We start from the raw sequence: 23,537 nt of genomic DNA, 5'->3' as shown, positions 1-23,537 counted from the left end.
TTCACAGTGCTTCACAGCTCTGTCTAAGCGGCTTACAGAGTCAGCCTGTTGCCCCCCCCCAACAATCTGGGTCCTCGTTTTACCGACCTCGGAAGGATGGAAGGCTGATTCAACCTTGAACTGGTGAGACTCGAACTGCTGAACTGCTGGCAGTCAGCAGAATTAGCCTGCAATACTGCATTCTAACCACTGCGCCACCAGGGCTCGAAAGGCTGATTAAAGAGCTTAATCAGCCCGATGAAGACCCAAAAAAAAAAGGAAAAAAGGCTGTGTAATGGAATTTGCTTACAAAATATTCTTCGTGGGCAGAATGCAAGGTACAGCACATGCAACGGGATTAATAAAGTGTACAAACTTCACTATCAAGCAGAAAGTGCTTTTAAAAACGAACAGATTTGGGAGATGAAGCTTTCCCCACATGTCTATACTACATGGAACTCATCATTTCTTTTTCTTTTCTTTTTTTTTTTACGTGAAGATTGTTTTTTTTTTAAAAAAAAAAACCACAAGCAAACAACCGCACGCCACACCAAATATCAGGATCGTGACTTTTAAAGTATTTCGTTCCGTTCCGTTCCTAGGAATAATGTGTAACCACAATAAAATAATTATGTTATGGTCGTACCGAGCTCCAAGGGCCAGCCTTCCAGGCAGCTTCTTGGGGACAGTCCTGCACATTGCACTGCTCGCGGTCTGGTGGCTTGTCAAGGATTTCACAGCTCAGATCAGTAAATCTCTCTCCGTTGGAATGCTGGCACACGACTAGCCTCGTTCTGGTTCCTCCACCACATGACTTTGTACACTGGAAAGAAAAGGCATTACAATGATGGATACCGGCATTAGGACTACTTTATGCTTCCCTGGTCTGACTCAAAGCCAGTTTGGACATTAATTTTTCTGCCATTCAAAAGGCATATGATTCCAGGGGATGCAAGAAGGGAAAAAATAATAACTTACAACACAAAAACAGAGTGAGTTAGCAGCACTGACGGAATGTGGGGGACGTGGGATTATTGATGCTCCGCACACTAACCATTTATTTTCCCCTGGATGGTTCCAAAGGTATGACTCAGAGGTAGTCCTTGATTTATTTGCATTCATTTAATGACAGTTCAAAGTTAAAAACTGTCTGGCACTAAAAAAAACTGACTTATGACCGGTGCTTGCACTTAAAACCATTGCAGTGTCCCCATGATTACTTGATCAAAATTTGGATGCTTGGCAACTGGCATGTATTTACAATGGTTGTAGCATCCTGGTATCACATGACCACCAAACAAAGTCAATGGGGGACTTGCTTAACAGCCATGTAATTTGTTTAACAACCGTAGCACAAAAGGTTGTAAAATTGGATGTGATTCACTTGTTGACTGCAGTGATGGAAGTTCAAGACTCAATTGTGGCCATAAATTGAGGACCACCTGTACATTGAAAATTGTACTAATTGGGCCAAAAAAAATATGGAGAGAGGGAAGGGAAAGAGAGAGTAAGATTAACTTATTGGGTATGCTATTAGTTTTCCAAGCTCAAAGCCTGTGGAAAATAGAAAGAAGGCTGTGAAAACCTGATTATTTAACCAGGTCTGAATGGGACACCCCTGCTTGTGATGTTTTATGTTCATTGTTTGGATTGCCATCTTGGAATTATTTTTTGGTTATGCTCGTACTTGGTCTGATTAATTTTTTGTATTCTGTTATTTTTATATTACTCTATTCTTGTGAGTTGCATAGAGTTAGATGGAGTCAGCTGGCATCTAAACTGAATGAATGAATGAATGAATGAATGAAGCATTCAAAAATCTGGTTCCTTCTATTTTTTAAGATTAGTTCTGATCTTGAGCTCACAAACATGGTTGACAGAATGGGGAGAAGGAAATCCTGCTTCAATCTACTTCCTTAAAGATAGCCTGAATTCAAACAACTGCTACAGTGGTCTGTTAAAATAGCTTCCTGTCATATCCAGTTTTATAAACAGATATGAGAGTAAAACATGCTTTCCTGAATAAACTTTCATTAGTTAATATCATGTTTTGATTTTATTTGTTTCACTTGCTTTTATAGGCTTTCATTCTTATACTGTTTGCAATGTCTTGATTTAAAATTTATTTTCACCCCAGCAGACTTTAGTGGTCAGTGACATACTGAGATTAAATAAATACATGCATTCATATACCTTCCTTCCACTCTAACACACATGATCTTTCAGACCGTGATCATTATCCCTGGACCAAACCTTAACATTCTTGGAAAAGCCCTTTTGAAACAATGAATGAAGCTCATTTGCAAATGCAGTCAAATAGCCTGGGTAGTTATAGTACTCTATTAGTAATATATCATAGTAATAGTTATCATCTTCGAAGTGAAAGAGTTCACTAGTTTTTTTAAAGATAACAGAAAACAACTTACCTCACTCCAGCTTCCATAGGCCCACTGAGGGCAGGGTCCTGATTCACAGGATCTTAGCTCATCTGGTTTCATCCTTGCATCACAATTATCAGCAGCGTATCCATTTTCATCCTGGCATACGACAACTCGCCGTTGAAATCCACCAGCACAGGTACTTGAGCACTATAAAAATGTAATGGTCATAGGCTTAGGCTGCTTACTATAGGTTGCTGTTTCTGTTTCATCCTTGCTACAAATCCAGATCTCTGAAGTGTATAAAAGCTTTTGTACCTTTTTGCTACTAGCAGCAGTGATAATATAAATGTTAGTGGTAACAGTAATAAACATGTTAAAAGATACATCTACAACGGGCAGGTAAAATCTTTCTTTTCTGATAGGGAAATAACTACTCCCTCAGATTTTGTGGAATGTTCCCTTGCAGGTCTGTCACCTTTCTGAACTAAATGTTCACTATTTGCAATCTCCTCCAGGCTTCATTCAGAAAGTCAAATCAGTTCACCTTCTGACTAACTCATAGACCTATGAATCTATGTCAGTGGTTTTTCAAACTTGGCAACTTTAAGACATGTGGCTGAGGAATTCTGGGAGTTGAAGTCCACACCTCTTAAAGTTGTCAGGTTTGAAAAACACTAATCTAACTCATGCAACAAAAAGAATAGATACAGTATACTGAAAAGCAATACAATGCTTGCAGACTCTTGTAAAATTATGTGAATTTTCTCCTCTCTTCCTTGCAGCAATTCATATATCCTTAAAAGTCTACTTTAGAGGGCTGGCTAATCTCCTGGAACAGATTTTAAAGTATGGGAGCAACTGCAATGGGAAAGGAAGCCCTTTCCCTTCTGTCAGTAGAAAAAGCTTCCTTTAATGGCAAAACAAAACTGAATTCTACCTAATAATTAATTCATGTCATGTGTTTCTATCCTGGCCTAATCTCCCCCTTACAAGAGACAAGGCAAAGGGGTTATTGGTAAGATGCAAACTGGAGTCAGGGACTGAAGTGAAACCTGTGAGGGATGGGAGATTACTTGCACAACTATAGCTAGTTGCAAACCTTCCCTAGCCAGCCAGGTTTGATGCCAGGTATCTAAACCTTGACTACTGCAATGTGGGGCTACCCCTGAAAAGTGACTGGAATTTGCACCTGGTACAAAATGATGCTAACCAGTGTAAAGTGCAGTGAACGTGTACTGTAGCAAAAGATTGCTGCCACCTGCCAATTATCTATGGTAACAATGTAAGGATAGCGTTGCAAAACCACTTGTAAATCCTTTGAATAAGGATTTTGATTGGTATCATTTCTATTATTCCTTGTTTCACTGATTCAGAAACCATACAATACCAATCACTTTGTCTTCTCCATCTTTCCATGTCCTCGGAAACCTTGAGTTCTCGGAGGTGGGGAGGGCAAGCTTCTTAAAATCTTGAATTTTTGGAGCATGGCTAAACCAATCTAGGATAGCTGAATGCTATCTGAGGAGTGTTATATACTAGGTTATATCTAGTGTACAACCCAATTCACAAGGGAACAAAAAAACCAACAACCCCAAACCCCAGCAACTACTTACTGCTCCCCATGGTCCAGTTCGCCACTGGTTGCCTCCATGTCCATGACCTTGATTTCGATTTGGGTGCCCACCTTGATTGTTTTTTTGATGATAATCAGGGTAAGGAAAAGGATTAGCGGGCCTGTTATCCAGGCTGATCTGCTGACATGATGGCATAGAGCAGTCCTGCTCTGTTGCAAGGATATCTTCGGCATCGCACTCGTTTCTATCGATACTCTGGTCATTGTAATCTACGCAGAGTATTTGCCTGGTCACCTTACCTTGCCCACAAGTTACAGAGCACTACATTAATAAGGAGAGAAGAGAGAGAATAGCTGGCCATAGCCATAAGATAGATTTTGAGAAATGCAAAGAAAACAAACCAAGCCCAAACAAACCCTCAGGCCTATAAACCTATTTTAAGCACTAGAAGTTTCAATAAAGTGGATTCAACAGATCTCATTGTTTTATATCAGGGGCCTTCAAACTTGGCCCTTTTATGACTTGTGGACGTCAACACCCAGAATTCCTCAGCCAGGCACGCTGGCTGAGGAATTCTGGGAGTTGAAGTCCACAAGTCGTAAAAGGGCCAAGTTTGAAGACTCCTGTTTTATTGCTTTAGCACAGGGGTGTCAAACTCAATTTCATTGAGGGCTGCATCAGCATTGCGGTTGCCCTCGGGGGTATGTGGCCTATTGGGTGGGTGTGGACAGAGTGGGTGTGGCCTATTGGGTGGGCATGGCCAGCTCTACATCGTTCGCGTCAAGGGTGCCTGTGGGGGCCTGGGCAGGAGTGGGACAGATCTGAGAGTCTCTGGCAGAAGGGGGTGGGGCCGGGGCAAGTGCCAAGGCATGGTCCATTGGAGGAGCCTCACTGCCTGCTGAAACCCCTCCGCCAGAGCCCATCAAGCTTGATATGTGAAGTAGGCGAGGGCCATTTGCTGGCCACTTCCAGGCGATGGTGCATTTCTTCATTCCTCACAAAGGGTGACACCTCCCCAGCATGCACCCAGGGGGTGGGGCCGACGCGGCAGGGGCTGGTTCCTCGCTGTTTCCAGAGCTAACACTGAATGCGTTTCAGCATAGATGGCCACCACAAAATTGTACATTGGCTCCCGGCCAGCCTGGGCCAGGGCCATGGCAGTGGGGGCCGTTCCCTCACTGTTTCCAGGATGGCTTCGCGGGCCACTTGAAACCACTTCGCGGGCTACATCTGGCCCCTGGGCCTTGTGTTTGACATGTCTGCTTTAGCAGCTTACAAATCTAACTTATATCAAGTCAGAATACCTGTACTTAGCTCTTTGGGTATAGGTATTTGCCATCATTGAGTACCTGGTCCTTTTAACCAGAGATGGGTGACAGGTATGCACTAGTTCCTGATCCACTATGTATTAACCTGATCATTGGTAAAACTATCTTGGCTATGTTTCAACAAGGGTCCTTGCTAGATTCTGAAAGAAGAGCTGCCATGATGACCAACAACGATGCGTGTTTTGTCTTCCACCTAAGAGGAAAACCACATCTTCTCCTCTTAATGGTGAATTATGCACGTTCATAAGAGGATCGGTGGGCAGATATTTGGCATATTTAAACAAGGAAGTTGCTTACTGAGCTCCATTCCAAGGCTTTCCACCGGCCGCAAGATATTACAAGACACGCTTCTGTTGCTGACGGTTTTGGTAGATGGAAACAGGTGGCTTCATCAGCCACAGAGCCCTGATCATCACGACAGCTGACATACCTCATCCTGGTGCCTTTCCCACAGGTAGCAGAACACTAGAGAAGATGGACAAGAATGCCTATGAAGCAAATTCCCGTGACAAGTGTACCATAATCTTTACATAGATAGGGTTAATTATCAAGGGAAAAAATAAAAGTATAGACTAAATTGGTTAGTTTTAACATACAGAAGTCCAGGATCCAAATCTCCACTGGGTTCTGTGACTGTTTGGCTTGATTTCTGGGCTGCTAGGATGAAGACGACATGGTACTGTCTCACAGTCCTGTTTCACAAAAAAGAACATTAAAAAATAAATACAGTATCAGACAACTGATACCACAAATATTTCATTGCAAGTTAGGCAACCTTGGCTCTTTTATGACTCGTGGACTTCAACTCCCAGAATTCCTGAGCCAGCACGAGTCATAAAAGAGCCAAGGTTGCCTATCCCTGGATTATACTATTGTAATAATAAAAGATTAAAATTATTAGATTCCATCTATGGCCAGACACAAATGTAACTGACTCATCTTCTATTAAAAGTGGATATATCCAGTGTATCTGGCAAATCATAAAATATACACATATATTATATATGCTCTCTGAGCTTGCTTGTTTTCTTGCAGACGTTTCATTACCTTAACTAGGTAACATCATCATTGCTAGTCTTGGTGATGTTACCTTGCACTGATGATGTTACCTAGTTAGGGTAATAAAACATCTGCAAGAAAACAACTAAGCTCAGAGAGCACCAAGGACCCCTCATAATATATGCATATATATATATATGTAGGAGATGACCAGGCTGAGCCCAAGGGAGGGGTCAAGCGCATCATCAGCCTCAAGTCCCTTCACACCCACAAGCGATCTAAGTCCAGCCCACCTTGAATTGGCTCTTATCTACCGCCAATTTAATAATAATAATAATAATAATAATAATAATAATAATAATAATAATAATAATAATAATAATAATAATAATAATAAAGTTGGAAGGGACCTTGGAGGTCATCTAGTCCAACCCCCTGCTTAGGCAGGAAACCCTATACCATTTCGGACAAATGGCTGTCCAGTCTCTTCTTAAAAACTTCCACTGTTGGAGCATTCACCACTTCTGGAGGCAGGTTGCTCCACTGGTTAATTGTTCTAACTGTCAGGAAGTTTCTCCTTAGTTCTAGGTTGCTACTCTATCGTCACACCACACCTACCTGTGCATCTGTTGGCTTGGTTGCAGCATTGCATTCATTATCATCTACTACAGAAATGTAGGCACCAACAACACATTTCACTGCCCTCATCTGGTAGCCTTGCCCACAGGTTACTGTGCACTAGAGGAAAAAAAAAATCCACAGATTTTAAAAAGGTCTGAATATATCAATTCTGCAAATAAACACATATTGATTCACATTAGCTTAACATACTGAGCCTTGGTAAGAGTACAGAAAGCCCAACTTTCCAAATGAGAAAGGCTTTCCTATACCCTTCTAATTGCACTAACGCAGGGGTCTTCAAACTTGGCCCTTTTATTCCACGCTGGCTGAGGAATTCTGGGAGTTGAAGTCCACAAGTCATAAAAGGGCCAAGTTTGAAGACCCTTGCACTAAGGCCTTGCCTGATTCACAACACTTTAAAGGGAAGGGAGAGTCTAGATGGGAGCTTTCTGTATTTTTCTATTTCTTCCTTGTTTAACATTTTTTAAAAAATAGAATGTGTAACATGGAATAGCCGCACAATGCTTTTGGATTAATAGTGCTAGGAAATCTGTCTGGAAGCAACCATATAATATCAAATAAGTCCCAGACCACAATATACATGGATGATTTCAGTAATTAAATTCCTCAAATGTACAATTTACATCTACAAGTACAGATTCCATTCCATTCCATTCTAATGCAAGGAAGAGCCAGTTTGGTGTAGTGGTTAAGGCACCTGGCTAGAAACTAGGAGACTGTGAGTTCCAGTCCTGCCTGAGACACAAAGCCAGCTAGGTGACATTAGATCAGTCTCCCTCTCCCTTAGCTGTAGGAAGAAGGCAACTGCAAGCCACTTTTGAAATCTCGCCAAAACTGTAGGGATTTGTCCAAGGGCTCAAAACTGACCCAAAGATGCCACCCCTGCCTCCCTGAATGGAGAGAAACTTACAATAAACAAAAGTTCTTTCTACTGTTTCAGTTCCTTCTGCTTCAAATTAGATCGAACAGTTAAAATATATTCCTTTTACTAGAACCCCAAATTCTTCATTTATTTCCTTCAAATAAACGTCTGCAGGGTTAAGTGATATATGGATTAGATCAGTGGTGGCGAACCTATGGCACGGGTGCCAGAGGTGGCACTCGGAGCCCTCTCTGTGGGCACACATGCCGTTGCCTCAGCCTTGCCTCCGCCCGTGACCCCCTCACCAGCAGCCTCCCTGGAGGAGAGTCGCCCCTGAGCGTGGTCCACACGGAGCAGCGCAGCCAAGGACATGGCAGCCAGGCAGCGTAGACAAGACTCTGCCCTCATGCCCCAACACGCACAGTTGATGCTGCGGGGCGCGGGCAGAGGGCGTGGCCGCTATGGCACTGCTGGGCTGCCTGGGCGATCTGTGGTGGGCCCTGGAGGCGGTGAGTGGCTCTGTGGGCAGGCAGGGTGGGGCGGAGCGGGGGCAGGGCAGGGGGTGGGGCAGGGGATGGAGCAGGGGTGGGCCAGCTTTGGGGCACTCGGTCTCTAAAAGGTTCATCATCACTGGATTAAAATGTTCTCCCTTCTCTATACTTGTTTTCATTGGGTTATGTGCCTTGAAGACCACACACTACATACTTTGCAGGTTCATTCCATTTTCCAGATTAGAGGATAGTTAAGTGTCAGGGTTTAAGAGGACTTCTGACTGATGCAGAGCTTGAGACAGATAGCTTTTGACATTTCGTCACCAAATGTGAAGTTAGAGAAAATGAGGTGGAGAATTCTTTGACTTTATCCAGGGAGGAAGAAATTTTCCAACCATTTCCCAAGGGTAAGACTTCCATTTAGCAAGGACATATCAAAAAACATCATCAGATGAAGTCTCTTATTCTACTTTCTCAAGGGATTCCACTGAACTGTAGAAAGTAAAGGAGACTGTAACTTCTGGAAATAGCATAATCAGTGTCCCATCTTTCATTGTATATGAACCCCTTGCAACTTGTAAACCAACTTCCCAACGAAGATGTGACAACACTATATTCTGCTGCCAAGAATGTCAAAGAAATTTTCTGCTTTAGACATTCTTTCAAAATAAAAAAAAAGTTTCACATAAAACTGAATGAGAACTGTCAGAAAAAAAAATCAACAGGCTTTTTCTGGTACTCGTCTGTGAACTGCAACAACAATTCATTCAATTTTTATACTGCTGCAATTGAAAGTCATAGCTATAAACAGCCTGGACTGTTAGAATTGGGCTCAGGAATCTGTAATCTGACTCAGTATAAATTCCTTTTTACTTTTTTTTTTTTAAAAAAAAAATCAGGGCATGGAAGTAGATTACAGTTAAGAATTGTACCACGAGCATCCTCTAATTCCTGTGAGGACCAAGTTAGTCATGGTTGCTTAAAGAGATGGCTTACTACTTCACCAATAGCATGAATCTGGCTTTCTCCTTGCAAGACAGTTACACATTGGGTACAATTATGGTCCAGGGGTAGTCAACCTTGGCTCTTTTATGACTCGCGGACTTCAACTCCCAGAATTCCTGAGCCAGCATGGCTGGCTCAGGAATTCTGGGAGTTGAAGTCCGTGAGTCATAAAAGAGCCAAGGTTGACTACCCCTGAGTTATTAGAATACTGCGTTAAGGCTCAGAAGATTTTTAAGTTGCCTTACCTTTCCTACATGGAAATTATCAAAATAAAGTTACAAAGGGTAGGAGTCACATACAACACTTGAAGGAAAGGTGGCTTATAAATAAAAAATATAAATAAATATTCAGGCAACTTGCATATATGTTTTTTCATTTCCTATTGTTCTAGGGAGCTATCAATATCCCAACTGATTGCCTCAACATCACCACCACCACCATCATCATCATCACTGTTGTTATTTCATTAATACAATACTTTGCTTTGTCTCTTGCTTGGTATCCTTTAGTTGTAGAACGAAACTTTTTTGTTGTTGTTGCAGAGTGATTTACATATTTTGGAAACAAACTAACGGAAAGGAACAAATGGTTTCAGGTACCTGGCCCCATGATCCTACTTGCCATGCTGCACATTCTTGCTGCTGGCAATCTTGCATGGAATCTGGTTTGGCCTGAAGATCACAAAGCCTGTCATTGATCCGATCTTCTCCATATTGGCACCAGATCTGCCGATGCTTGTGCCCTTTTCCACAGGTTACCAAACACTGAAAGAAGAACATATCTACCTTAAACTGGCTTCACTCAGTCAATGCCTTACCTTCTGAAAAAAGGTTAATAAAGTGATACAAGAGTTTAAGGAAGGGTACAAGCTTGGGCACATCAAGGCTAAAATGAGCTCTTCTAACTAAAGACATATGGTTCAAAGTAAATCTTAGCAACTTAACAGGACAGGTAAGTTCTACACAGCCCCACAGGATCCATAAAGCAAAAGTTAAAAATCTTCTCTTTTATCTGTTTTATTATCTGATGCTAAATGAACTCCGAGACCCACTTTTCAAGCTAAAAGGAGGCCTGCAGTAGCTTGTCTAATTCATCATGCTAATGGCAGAGGAAGATATGAACAGATCCTAACCTAGGGGTGGGGAACCTTGGCCCTTTTATGGCTTGAGGACTTCAACTCCCAGAATTCCTGAGCCAGCCATGCTGGCTCAGGAATTCTGGGAGTTGAAGTCCACAAGCCATAAAAGAGCCAAGGTGCCCCACCCTTGTCCTAACTGTGCATTAAGGAATGGAGATGTGAAGAAGTTTATCGGATCTGAATAACCATTTTGAGTGCAATTTCGATGTGATTTAAATTACAGTATTAATGCAACGTAACACTCTTACTTCTGACCAATCTCCTGTTTTCCAGTGCGGGCATGGGAGTTCGTTGCACCGCTGTGCGGTCACTTTTTCCTGCTGAATGCATTTACTGTCCTCCAAAACATCGTTGAATGTGTTCATGCAGACAGCTCGACGCCTCTTTGTGCCACCACCACAGCTCTTAGAGCACTTCAAGGAATAAAAGCAAAATCAGTACTCAAAAGTCAGGGACGACTTACAAGGCCAGCTGAAAATGCCCACTCGTCCATATTCCAGATCGGCCTATGACTGAGTTTTAAGTCTGTGTGTTTGTCAAAGAGTTCTTTACAAAAACAGCTAGGAATTTCTCCTTAGGAAATTCCAGCTATAAAGTACATGCTAATCATTGCTATCCTGGCTCTCTTGACAGTCTATAAACTGGCAAAATTGTGCTGTATCTAGCTAACAATTGCTAGTACGTGCATTTAGCACATCCCAATAGCACTAAAAATGACTACTTTAAAAAAAAAATAGGGAAATCCTTGAGTCACTATTGTTTTTATAGGCTGATATCCCATACTGGCCTAGGGTAATTTTTAGGGGGTTTTTAATTCTAATTATATTTTAAAATTCGACAAATATTTAAATATTCCTTTTAATTAATTTTAAATTTGTATTGTTTTGTATGTATTTTAAATAGATTGTCAGCCGCCCTGAGTCCTACGGGAGAAGGGCGGGATATAAATCCAAAAATAAATAAAATAAAATAAAAATACAAAGAATTGCTGTCCCATCATGGCAACTGTTTGGGTGATACCTTTCATTGCTAAGCCCCTCATCAGCTAACTGGCTTTTAGGGTTAGAATTGCTATCTGAAATGAGAGGATAGGACAACATCTTTTTTCAGGGAAGGTTGCTGAAAAAGTGATTGGCTTACAGCTCCATGGGTCCCTGGGAAAAGCAGATTATCTAGCCCTCTTTCAGTCAGGATTCAGGCCTACTTAAAGCACTGAGGCAGCATTGATTGTGTTATTGTGTTATTAGAGTTATTGTTTATCCTTGGATGCTGGTGGTTTATGTGTGGTAGATTTAATCTTGAAAATCACTGAGATTCACTTATGCAAGTTAGGTGGCTATATAAATCATATACAGTATACAAACAAATAATGTAAAATACAACGTAAAATATGAGCAACCAGACAGCTGAAAGAATAAAAATTCCAGTTGTTAGGGAAGATAATTCAGTAGCTTAAGTCACTTCTAGTTTAAATATTAGATTGAATTGTATTTCTTTATGTAATATGAATGCTTTTGTACTAATTTTTATTTTCTTTTTATTTTTTTGCATATTAAAGCAACCTCCTCCCCTTCTAATACTTTTCCCATTGTTTTTTTTAAATTAGATCAATTTATAGTGGTTACTGAATTGAGAGATTGGTTATGCAGCATGTAGATTACTTAATGAAAAATTTAAGTTGTTTATACCAGGGGTTCCCAACCCCTGGTCTGTGGACCGCCACCGGGCCACAGCATGCCAGAAACCAGTCCATGCAAAAAAGCAAAGCACCATCCATGGGATGCAGGTAGTACATGAAACCACGCCCCTTCTGGTCCGCAGAAAAACCTGTCTCCATGGAATCGGTCCCTGGTGCCCAAAAAGTTGGGGACCTCTGGTTTATACCACAAATATAGTTCTAATCATTTTGACTTTCTTTCGTATCATTCTTCTCTCCCACCCAGCGTGCCCTTATGCTTTTATCCCATAAAGGACCAACTTACTTCAGTCCAGGCTGAATAGCGCCATCCTCCAGTGTTACAGTCTCCTGAACATTTTTCCCTAGAGTTTGGCTTGGGTATCCCACTACAGTATCGGTCATCATACTTTTCAATTTTGCCTTCAAGCTTGCTGTACTTGGCACAGGACATTTCCAGAGTTTTATAGCCCATTCCACACTGCACAGAGCATTCACTTTTTCTGACAATATGCCACCTACATACAATTGAGAGCATGTATTAGCAAAGGCAATCACTGCAAGAGAAAGCTCTTTAAATGGTCAAAAATGTGTCTGTGACAAAAAGCAGAAACATAAACAGGGGAAGTATGTAACAAAATTGTAAGCATGCTTCATTTTTTTCATTTTCTCCAAAGAAATTGTATTTAAAAATTTAGATGCAATTTCCTTTATTGTTCTTCACCTGTAGACAGCAATTTTGCCAAACTAAACCAAACTATTTGCACCATTAAACATGTACTCTGAGAACTGCTAGGGAGGAGCCATCTTAACTGTCTCCCACACAGCTACTAGCATTGCCATTAACACAATATCAGTATAATGGTGCTATGAATGTAATGAGGAAAAGAGACGTTTAAGGTTAAAAGAGACAGAGGAAATGCAAGGCGCTTTGATGGAAAGTGAGTGAAGGAGTCTCCGGCAGAACGAATCAAATTAAAAATAAAAGTAAATACATGGTTTGGGTTGAAATTGAAGTGAGAAAAATGCTGGAAAGAGAATTTTAGAGTCAGCTCTACAGGAACCATAAGGTTGAGGGATGGGCTTGAAATGAATGCTACACGTTTTAGTATCCAGTAGTAAGGACGTAGGTGTAGATGGTACAATTGCAGAGATGTTAACATGCCCGTGCTTATTGACCGGCTGTGCAACTTGTTTAAACATATGTGAAAAACTGTGTTTGTGCTTGTCTATTGGAAGAATGCTGTACAAAGATAATAATAATAATAATAATAATAATAATAATAATAATAATAATAATAATAATAATAATAATAATAATAATAATAATAATAGTAGTAAAGTTGGAAGGGACCTTGAAGGTCATCTAGTCCAACTCCCTGCTCAGGCAGGAAACCCTATAGCATTTCGGACAAATGGCTGTCCAGTCTCTTCTTAAAAACTTCCAGTGTTGGAGCATTCACAGCTTCTGGAGGCAGGTTGTTCCACTGATTAATTGTTCTCACTGTCAGGAAGTTTCTCCTTAGTTCTAGATTGCTTCTCTCCTTGATCAGTTTCCACCCGTTGCTTCTTGTCCTGCCTCCAGGCGCTTTGGAAAATAGCTTGACTCCCTCTTCTTTGTGGCAGCCCCTGAGATATTGGAACACTGCTATCATGTCCCCCCTCGTCCTTCTCTTTGTTAAACTAGACATACCCAATTCCAGCAGCCGTTCCTTATATGCTTTAGCATATAAGGAACGGCTGCAAGGTAAGACCAGACAAGGTGCACACTCAGGAGTACTAGCCTTCTTTTTATTGTAATGTTACACTAACAGAATCGTTCAGCCCTGAAAGTATTTCCCCCCCCCACTCCTTCTTCAGCCCTCCCAGGCAAATCAGACAGAAAACATGACCAGATAACTTAATTCTACTTTATCGTAAAGCCTTATTAAAAAAAAAAAATCTTGGAGGTCTGAAAGTACACATTTCCTGCTGTCACTTTTAGCAGTCTGATCAATTAGGGCCAATCCATCCTAAGTTTCTTTTTCTGACGGTTAAGCAACTGTGGGCTCCTCGCCCTTTTATTTGATGCTCCCTGGAGTACCAGAAACAATGAGAGGTGACAATGTGTAATATTTGAGAAGGGCAGTATAGCTAGAGGAAGCTGGAAATGCAATCCAGCCTGACAGCTTTGCAGCCAGAACAGTCTTGATGAGGACCAGCTGAATAAGAGCTGCTCTTGGCTTGAGAGCAGCTCATTACAGCCGCCCTTACTTTGTTGTTAAACCTAGGGAAAAAAAATATGACAACAATCTGGCCATCGCCACTTATTACTAGAAGCAACGTCTACTGCTAAAGCACCCATATGGTCAACTACTGTTGTACTGTTACTGTCTGACAGACTTTGAGTGTACTAACTCTTTGCTCTATGGACCCCAATTTTAACAGTCTTCTCTTTTGAGAAGGCAGGCAGAAACAAAGGAGCTGGTTCACATGTACTCAGAAAAGCAACCTATTTGAAAAATCACCAGATCATCCCCAAAGGAAAATTAAAAAAAAAAAAGAACCCTACAACTTTACCAATTTCAAATGCTTTTAAAAGAAAGGATCTGTCCATGATAAATTGGATAGTTTTGTGGCTGGAGTTGTGGTTGCCAAATGAATGCAGATTCCCCACCCCCTTTTTAAATAGTATTGGGAATGGAGACAGAGAAAGAGAATATGGGTGTTTATTTTATGGAGCTTACTGTTCCGAAAACAAGAACTTTCTACCGAGTTGTGATCTTCTTGGGGAGAGAGAATAGGAAAAAACCTAAAATATGGAACTCTTATTGTCCTTTCAAATAAAAAGCATCTGGTAACCTTCAGCATATTCCTCCAGCTACAGTTTTCGGAAATGTTTTTCTATTGTTTTAACAGTAAAGAGTAGAAAAATGACAACCTAAGTGACTACTTTCTGCTACCAATTAATTTTTCTATGGTGCTAAATTTAAAATGGGTTATTTTTATTTACAATCTAGATAGTAATAACAAGGTGGATGGTTAAAATAATGACCAAGTAGAAAACGGCAGCAATATCATCCCCCTAAATCCAAAGTTAAAAGACTGAGGGAAAAAAAAATTGAAAATGAGCAGAGCAGGTCCAGTCAGGTCTGACTGCTGCCAAAATTTCGTAACTATTGATGCCATCACTAAGAAGCCCAGATGTCAGGCTGGTCAGTGGCCCAAGGGATACCAACATTGGCCCTGGATCTGGCAGAAGGAGATGCTGCGGACCCCATCGGTAAAGGAATTCTGGCCTGGTAGGGTCCAGGAGAAATGCCTTTTTTTTTGCCAAGGCTCCCATCCTCTGGAACAGTGGTTCTCAACCTTTTTAATGCCGCGACCCCCAACAGGTCGTAAGTCAAGGACTAAACCGGTCGTAAGTCGAGGACTACCCAACCGGTCGTAAGTCAAGGACTTTCCCTGCCCGGGAGCGCCGCGCATGCGTGGTTCCGCCCCCTGCGCCGGCCGAGGCGTAGCTGGCAAGCGACAGAGACGGAGCAGGCCGACCACCAGCTGGCCCAGCTCAAGGGAGGTAAGGCACCCGCCGGAAAAGGGGAAAAAATGGCGGACAGCCTTGCTTGGCGACCCCCGTGAAATGGTCGATCGACCCCAAATGGGGTCGCGACCCATAGGTTGAGAACCGCTGCTCTGGAACATTGTGCCCCTTGAGGCGAGATCCACCCCCATCCTCAAGGCCTTCCAAACTCTAGATCTGCTGGGGTGTTCCACCCGGGAGGTGGTTAGTGGACTAGGAAGAAGATTTCCACCTCCACCCCAATGTATTTTAGCTTTTAACTTGTTTAATCTCTGTTTATTTTAATATTTATTCTTTTCATGTTTCTATCTCTACTTTTATGACCAGAGTTGCATGACAGTGAGATGGGGGGGGGGGAGATGTAAATTTCATAAATAAATAATTAAACAAACATGAGGGGAGGATAGCAAGGAAGACAGGAAACACTGTAAGTAAGAATTGGCATTCGGTTCTCCCACACAATGTGGATTCTTTGGCATTATGAACTTTGTGCACTCTCTTAATGCGAGATGAAAAAAAGCATAGTATTCTTAATTGTTTGATGGCAATTGTTTTGCCCGTGAGTGAGCGAGGTTCCCATTAATGCAATTTAAAAATGTGTGCACAGGGAGAATAGAAATCATGTTCAACCTATCATTAAAGTCAGGCGCAGTCTCAGCGGGACGGTCTAAGTATCAGGAAAAGGGCAGAAAAATGGTTAGTCATTTAATGGATTCTGACTATCAAAAAAAAAAAAAGGAAAATGAACTTGTGGGATTTCCTGTTACATGTGAAAAATACCTTGGCTGCTTTTTCAGTAATATGCGCTTTGATTAGGGAAGGGGAAAAAAAATGGTCTCCCCCTCCCCCACACCCCTGTTATTCTCATTAATCACTGAACAGTCCCAAATACTTCTTTTTCTGAGGGAGGGGGAGAAGCACGGAATAATAGAAAATTCTGGATGAAAGGAAATGTTTAAACGCTCACATTCCAGACCCCTTTCATTTTAAAAACTAAACCCACCTAATCCTCTCCCTATTACATGACTGAGGCAAATCCATATTGTCCACGGAGGCTCACCCACAGCTTGTGGGATATGTGTGGGCCTCGGCTGCTCCTTTGGGGGCCCTTGCATTGTTTGAGAGAGGATCGCTTCCTTTTTCTGCTGTGCAGTTTGCGGTTAGATGGGGATAAACTAATGATTGTCGAAATGGAGAAACAACCATCCGCAGAGTCACGGAGAGGGAACAGCATGAGGCTTCCCAAAGAATGAGGGGCATTCTCAAGATCATTGTTACCTTGTTGGCATTATCATCAGGGGAGTAGAAATCTAGACCACAATAGGGCAGGGGGAGCAAGGGAATGGTTAAACTTTTCTGCACTACAGTACGCTACCGAAAGAGAACAAAGGTGTTTGTACACACATGTATACAGTAAGTAAACTCAGAGCCAAAATCACTGACTTCCTAATCAAATCAACTAATCTGGAAATAGCAAGTGCTTCCTTCAAATTCACAAGTATGGCACAAATGACACCTTCACCTTCACTGTTACACACACACACACACACACCCCACTCCAGTGCCTGAAACTAGAACAGTGTTTCTCAACTTTGGTAACTTTAAGAGGGCTGGACTTCAACTCCCAGAATTCCCCAGCCACCATGCTCTAATTCCCTTTTCAGCCTGTAGGAGTTAGTAACCAGCTTCATCTCTAATAGCATCAAAATACAGTAAGTGAATACTTTAAGTATATAAAAAGAAAGCCATGACATGGCAAACCAGAAGGTTTAATGGAATTGTAGGATCTACAAATATAACTTTGTGATCAAAAGTGGAAGAGCATTTGCCAAAACAATCATGACGACCTTACTAAATTTTATTGTAATCTCAGAAAAAAGTACGATCTCCTTAGGTGCAATGCCCAGTCTTCATAACTGTGTTCTGGAGAGCCTTACATAAGGCCATTGAAAAGTGGAAAGTTTGTCACTAACTAAACTAATGATTTGTTCTGTAATTAACTGTTGTTTAATTTGCTTTTTTTTGCCACCTAACATTTTATTATGATTATTTTTTTTAAAACTGAATTTGGTTTGAATGCTTTTAGTGCCCCAATAAAATATCAACATCTATGAGATTACACAGCAATAATATACTTTCCTTTAAGTTTAGGCTGACTCCACAGGAAATGGAAGTTGTATACTATAGAACCCTGTTAATGCTCAGTGGTGACAGAACTGGATTCACAGCAACCAGCACCAGAACGCAAGACAAGAAACAACAGATGGAAACTGACCAAAGAGAGAAGCAATCTGGAATTAAGGAGAAACTTCCTGACAGTGAGGACAATTAACCAGTAGAACAGCTTGCCTCCAGAAATCTTGGATTCTCCATCACTGGAGATTTTTAAGAAGAGGCTAGACAGTCACTTGTCTGAGATGGTATAGGCCCTCCTGCTTGAGCTGGACTAGAAGACCTTCATGGTCCCTTTCAGCTCTATTCTGATTGATTGAACCCAAATGAAAGGAACATTCTACATTGTGATGTACAGATTGTCCTTTACATACAACCATAACTGGGATCAGAATTTCCATTGCTAGGCAAGCTCAGTGAGTCCTGTCTGATTTTATGACCTTTTTTTGTCACAGTTCTTAAGCAAATTACTGGAGTTGTTAAGTGAAAAACATGGTTGTTAAGCAAACATGGCTTCCTCCATTGCCTTTGATTGTCGAAGGTTGGCTAGGAAGGTCACAAATGGTGATCTCATGATCATGTGACTGTCACAAATGCCTGCTGGTTGCCAACTGCCCAAATTTTGATCATATGACTTTGGGGATACTGCTGTGGTCATAAGTGCAAGAACTGGTCCTAAGTCACTTCTTTCAGTGCTATTGTATCTTCAAATGTTTGCTAATGAATGGTTGTAAGACTTGTATAACATTTAAAATTTAAATCCATCATTCATCGTTTTAGCCATTGTCTGTCCACTGCAGGATGAAGGCCTCTTCCACATGAATCCAGTTAATACGGTCCTAAGCTTTCTTTTGCCATTTGGGCCTGCAATTTAAATTATGGAATCCAAAACAATGGAATCTATAAAACTGCCTTACCTTAATTCACAATTTAAATTACACAGCTCCGTCACTGGATCAGGTTGGGGAATTTTATCACATCTTTGGTCAGATACCATGAGCTGATCAGATTCCCGGGTGCAAATTGGTTTCCTTTTTCGTTCTCCTGAAAAGAATGAAACAAATACAATTACATAAAGGGTAAAGAACTCATTTTCCCCCATACATATATTCCAAAATAGGCCTATATTTAGATTTTTCCCATACATATATTCCAAAATAGGCCTATTATTTAGATAGGTTCTAAATATTGTTTATGCCCTTCCTAAACAATTTACATTGGCTAACTGCAAGGAACTGAAACACCAAGATATCTGAAGTTTACTTTTCAAAACCTGGCTATATTTGAGAATTGCTACTTGATGCAACTGAACTTTACCTCCCTCTCCCATGTTTAATTTCCAAAAATGTCAAATATGAGGGAATTCCTAAATCAAGCCTTTTGGAGATGCAAGGTTCAAGCACCCCCTCCAAACAATGTGTAATGAATTTGTGTACTTATGTTAAATTATAATGAGGGTTGGAGGGGCATCTACTACTGTGTGTGAGCATAACACAGAGCTTGATCCATAGACATTGACTGCAGGTATGATTATTCCATTTGCTACGTTTAAAAGAGGTTTAAATAGCTGTGTGCTCTCTTCTTTGTCCTTTGTTTCATTAAGGACAGAATAATGATGAAGTCAGAAAGAAATAGTGGTGAGGTTAACAGTTACATACGTACCTCTCCACCAACTGCCTATTAGAATGACTGCTTCAGCCAAATTAATATTTGTATAACTTATGCAATTCTTTCTAGCTGACAGTGCTGTGCAAATCTCTCAGCCAACAATTTTGTCTCCTCTGGAACAATGATAGTAGAGTTTGGGGGCCAAGCCCCACCCTCAGCAGCAGTGAGGATGGGTAAGGAAAAGGGAAGGGAAAGGCCCCAGAGTAGCTTATTCACTGGAGCAAAACAAGGAATCATCTTCTAATATTCATGCAGAAAAAATGGCAAGGTACGAACTTGGTATCTTTGCATAAATGGCATATTATGCGATTCAATATTGCATTATTTACTTGGCTTTGCATTCCTATTTCTTTTGGTTACTGATTTTTATCTTGTACTGAACTTGATGCACATGCATTCATTACATTTATGTTTCTACCTCAACCTATCACTTAAAAAACAATTATTATTTTTTTGGGGGGGGAGGGGGGGAGAAATGTCTTTGAGTTAGTGTTGACTCCTGGTGAATGCCCGCACATGTTCCTGCAGTTTTCTTGACAAGATTTTGTAAAGGCTGAGAAAGAGGGAAACTGCTCCAAGGTCACCCACTTGGCTTTATGCCTCAGGCAGGGCTAGAACTCATGGCCTCTTACTTTCTACTCTGGTGCCTCTAACTACTACACCAAACTGGCTCTAAAGAATAAATGTATTAACTCTTCATAAGGGAGGATGAGTTGAGAGATGCCAAGTACATCTCCTCTGGAATGTTCTGGGCAGACCTGTCCAGGTACTAATTACCTCAATCTCCCTCACCCATGAAAAGTTATTTAAACCAAGAGAAGCGAGGGTGAGAGTGAAAACTCTCAGTGTAGATGGAATAAGAAAGGTGCAACATTTCATCTGGCTTGAGAAAGAGGTGTGTCTACAGTCCTTTCAGCGTTCCTGTCTGCAGGTGAAGATGTTTAGGTATACCTTCTCTCATAATTTACGGTATATTACCTCAATAAACTTTTGGGCTCTTTGTTCCATGAGCGTTTTCTTTTGTTTTCGGTTTGAATCCAAAAGAACCTACTAGCACCTAACTGGCTATTGAGTGTCAGAACATCTGCTCTCCCATTAGAGTCAGGGAGACCCTGTCTCCCCCTGCCATCACTAAGGCAACCACACATTTTGGAAGAACTCGCAACTCTTCCTCTAAAAGATCCTCCTAAACTCAGCCACCCGAAAAGTCTGTGCTCCAAACTTTGATTGGCCAGAAAATAGCAGAAAACACAACACCTTTGCTGTCTGCTGGGATTCTGCATACAAATTTCCTTCCTCTTCATTCTTTCACAAGCATCAAAAAGGAGATGACAAGAGAATGAAAGAAAGGATGAGGATGAGAACGCTATTCCCAGTGTTAGCTGAGCTGCTGCTGAGGCAACACCTAGGTAGGCAACCTTGGCTCTTTTATGACTCGTGGACTTCAACTCCCAAAATTCCTGAGCCAGCATGGCACAGTTTGGAAACTCTCCCTTTCCCCTCAGCATGGATGGCTCAGGAATTCTGGGAGTTGAAGTCCAAGAGTCATAAAAGAGCCAAGGTTGCCTACCCGTGACCTAGGGGAATACTTGGTTGCTGCCTCCTTCGTTTTGCGCTATTCTTTCATTATAATTTCTATTGGAATATTGAACGTGAGGGACCATGTCTGCTATGCAAAACTCCACCAGATGGCAACAAAGAGTATCTCCTTGCTGCCATGTCTAAAGGTCATCTGAGTTATGCAGTCCATATATGCTAGTCCTACCACAGTCAGATTTGTTGAAGGCACGGGGAAGCCTGGAGGGTGTATGTTATCTCTCTATATTTAGACCACTTTTACTGTGAATACAGGCTTCTAATACAAACTTTAGTATTTGCATCCAAACGTCTATAATCTGCATCACAATACACATTTTATATTAGCTCCTCTCTGCAACTTTCACCCCCCTCAAATGGTTGCCTATACTGGGAACTGGGAACAAGCAATTCATACATGAAAAACCTTGGATAATTTTTGACGCATCCAGTTCTCAGAAGTCTATACTTCTTCTGTGGTTATAATAAGTAACCCATTAACTGATTTTCCCAGGTTGCAGGACAGTGTCAGGACTTAAGTTGGCATCCTGTTGGATATGAAAAAAGAGGGAGCAACTTGTGCTTTGAAAATAAAAGAATAACTTGGACCTTTGAGAAAAGCCTATTGAAAAGATCAGTCTCCTAGGAAAAAGTAAGGCCAGGATGCTAAATTAATTGCAATACAGATCCAGAATTTGCAGCACTGGAAGACTGGAAAAACACGTACTTAAACAGTAAGATTTTGCACATGTTAAGAAAAAACTATCAAGGAGAACACATTTGAAAGTCAAACTGGTTACTTCCCTGTCTTTCTCATACATCCTAACTTTATTAATTCCATTAATGTTAATCTATCTTACAATTAGATTAGTTTTTCCCTCCCACCATCTTGAAGACTGAGATTTTTGGCTCCAGATAGGTACAGCCATTGTGATCTAGGAAAGGAAGAATTAGCCTTAGAACTGGGGAAAAAAATTAACTCATTGCATAATATATGGCAAAATCACCATTTCTCAGTTTCAACTCCCCATCTGTAAAGCTGTAATGAAAGCTACTGGTTGGGAGCTTTAGAGATTGAAATGGGTTTCTCGGGTTTGTTAACTTAATTTCAACTTGGAGCAAATTTCTAGCAGTAAGTTATTCCATGGAAAAGGTCCGCTCATAACAGTCAGCCATTACATTGCCTTGGATAGAAAGGGCTATGAAAGATTAATCAGAGTAATAAAATCTTTCTAGGTCTGCTGGCTGCCTAGGTCAGTTATTCTTTGGCTCTGATTCTTGCCACTACAGCAGCAAGATACAGCACTAATTTGGTATTCACAAACGATTAGTGAAAGTGAAACTATAAAGACACAGCACTATGCACATTAGAAAAATGTACAAGGGCAAGAATGGGAAGTCTGCTGGCTCAAACACTGACCACAGAGGTAGTGAAATACTTTGTCTATCTAAGCTTAGATGCCTTTATTCCTTCAGATGTCTTCAGAATTGTAGATGTTTCAATGACAATTAGGTGTGTGGATGAAGCAAAGGCCATTTTGCTTGTAACAAATTAGTCATATCAATCATTTACGTCAAGGGTAGGCAATTAATTTTCCCAGGGGGCCAAATGAGAAACTGTGGGCTGTTGTGGAGGGCTGAACCAAAAGAGCTGTGAAAGTGTGTAGGCACACAGGCATGAACACATGTAAATTGGGGGGAAAATAGCAGTTGCTTTCAATATAAAAGCAATGCAGTTATATTGCATGCATGCTGAACACTTATTTACATTTGAGTTCTAATTTCTGATTGACCTCATGCAGACCAGACAGTGACAATCAAAGGGCTCAATACGGCCTGAGGGGGGGGCATAAAATGCCCAGGTGAACAGCTTCCAGGTGCCTGTTATAATTTTATTTATACCTCCCTACAGTTTATTTATATCTCCCTACAGAAGTTTACTTTACAATAGGAGAATAGTATGCGGGCAGAAATGCAATTCTTGATGTTATAAGGAAAGATGGAAAATATGCTGCCCAGTTTGATACTCCTTCCTGTTTTCCAATTTTTCCCATAATGTCTCAAACTTCCAGGTTCCCATAATATGTTAGTGTCAATACAGTATTTCCCTGAAAATAACACCAGGTCTTATATTAATTTTTGCTCCAAAAGACGCATTAGGGCTTATTTTCTGGTCAGGTCTTATTTTCGGGGAAATATGGTACTAAATGCATCTGTCAGGCTGACGATCTTAACTGGGGCTTATTTTTGAGGTAGAGCTTATATTACGAGCATCCTGAAAAATCATGCTATGGTTTATATTCCGGTTAGGTCTTATTTTCGGAGAAACAGGGTATATGAGGTAGTGTTAAGGGTTGGAGTAGAAGTCTACCCTTAGCCAGGAAATGGCCATAAGTCAGCCACTGGGCCATGCAAACAATCAAAGGCCTCTCTGTGGGATGCAGGCAGCATGCGAAACCACACTCCCTCTGGTCCTCAGAAAAACCTCT

The 23,537-nt window shown here is 41.1% G+C and overlaps 1 protein-coding gene across 1 annotated transcript in view; it reads right to left on the bottom strand.

Moving 5' to 3' along the window:
* Positions 1-603: 603 nt before the first annotated feature.
* The window catches only part of ADAMTS9 (ADAM metallopeptidase with thrombospondin type 1 motif 9), a gene marked incomplete at its 5' end in the record, with an annotated part of 59,217 nt that continues 36,283 nt past the window's right edge, over positions 604-23,537 (bottom strand). The window contains 10 exons of the mRNA XM_015825871.1: positions 604-802; positions 2,406-2,567; positions 3,974-4,255; positions 5,560-5,727; positions 5,859-5,954; positions 6,880-6,999; positions 9,861-10,025; positions 10,648-10,812; positions 12,382-12,592; positions 18,723-18,849. Coding sequence (XP_015681357.1) covers positions 614-802; positions 2,406-2,567; positions 3,974-4,255; positions 5,560-5,727; positions 5,859-5,954; positions 6,880-6,999; positions 9,861-10,025; positions 10,648-10,812; positions 12,382-12,592; positions 18,723-18,849 — 1,685 coding nt within the window. The remainder of the gene's footprint in view (positions 803-2,405; positions 2,568-3,973; positions 4,256-5,559; positions 5,728-5,858; positions 5,955-6,879; positions 7,000-9,860; positions 10,026-10,647; positions 10,813-12,381; positions 12,593-18,722; positions 18,850-23,537) is intronic.

The sequence above is a fragment of the Protobothrops mucrosquamatus genome, unplaced genomic scaffold (genome assembly GCF_001527695.2).
Source record: "Protobothrops mucrosquamatus isolate PMUCROS unplaced genomic scaffold, P.Mucros_1.0 scaffold2853, whole genome shotgun sequence".
NCBI classification, from domain to species: Eukaryota; Metazoa; Chordata; class Lepidosauria; order Squamata; family Viperidae; genus Protobothrops; species Protobothrops mucrosquamatus.
This window is presented reverse-complemented; position numbering and strand designations above follow the sequence as displayed.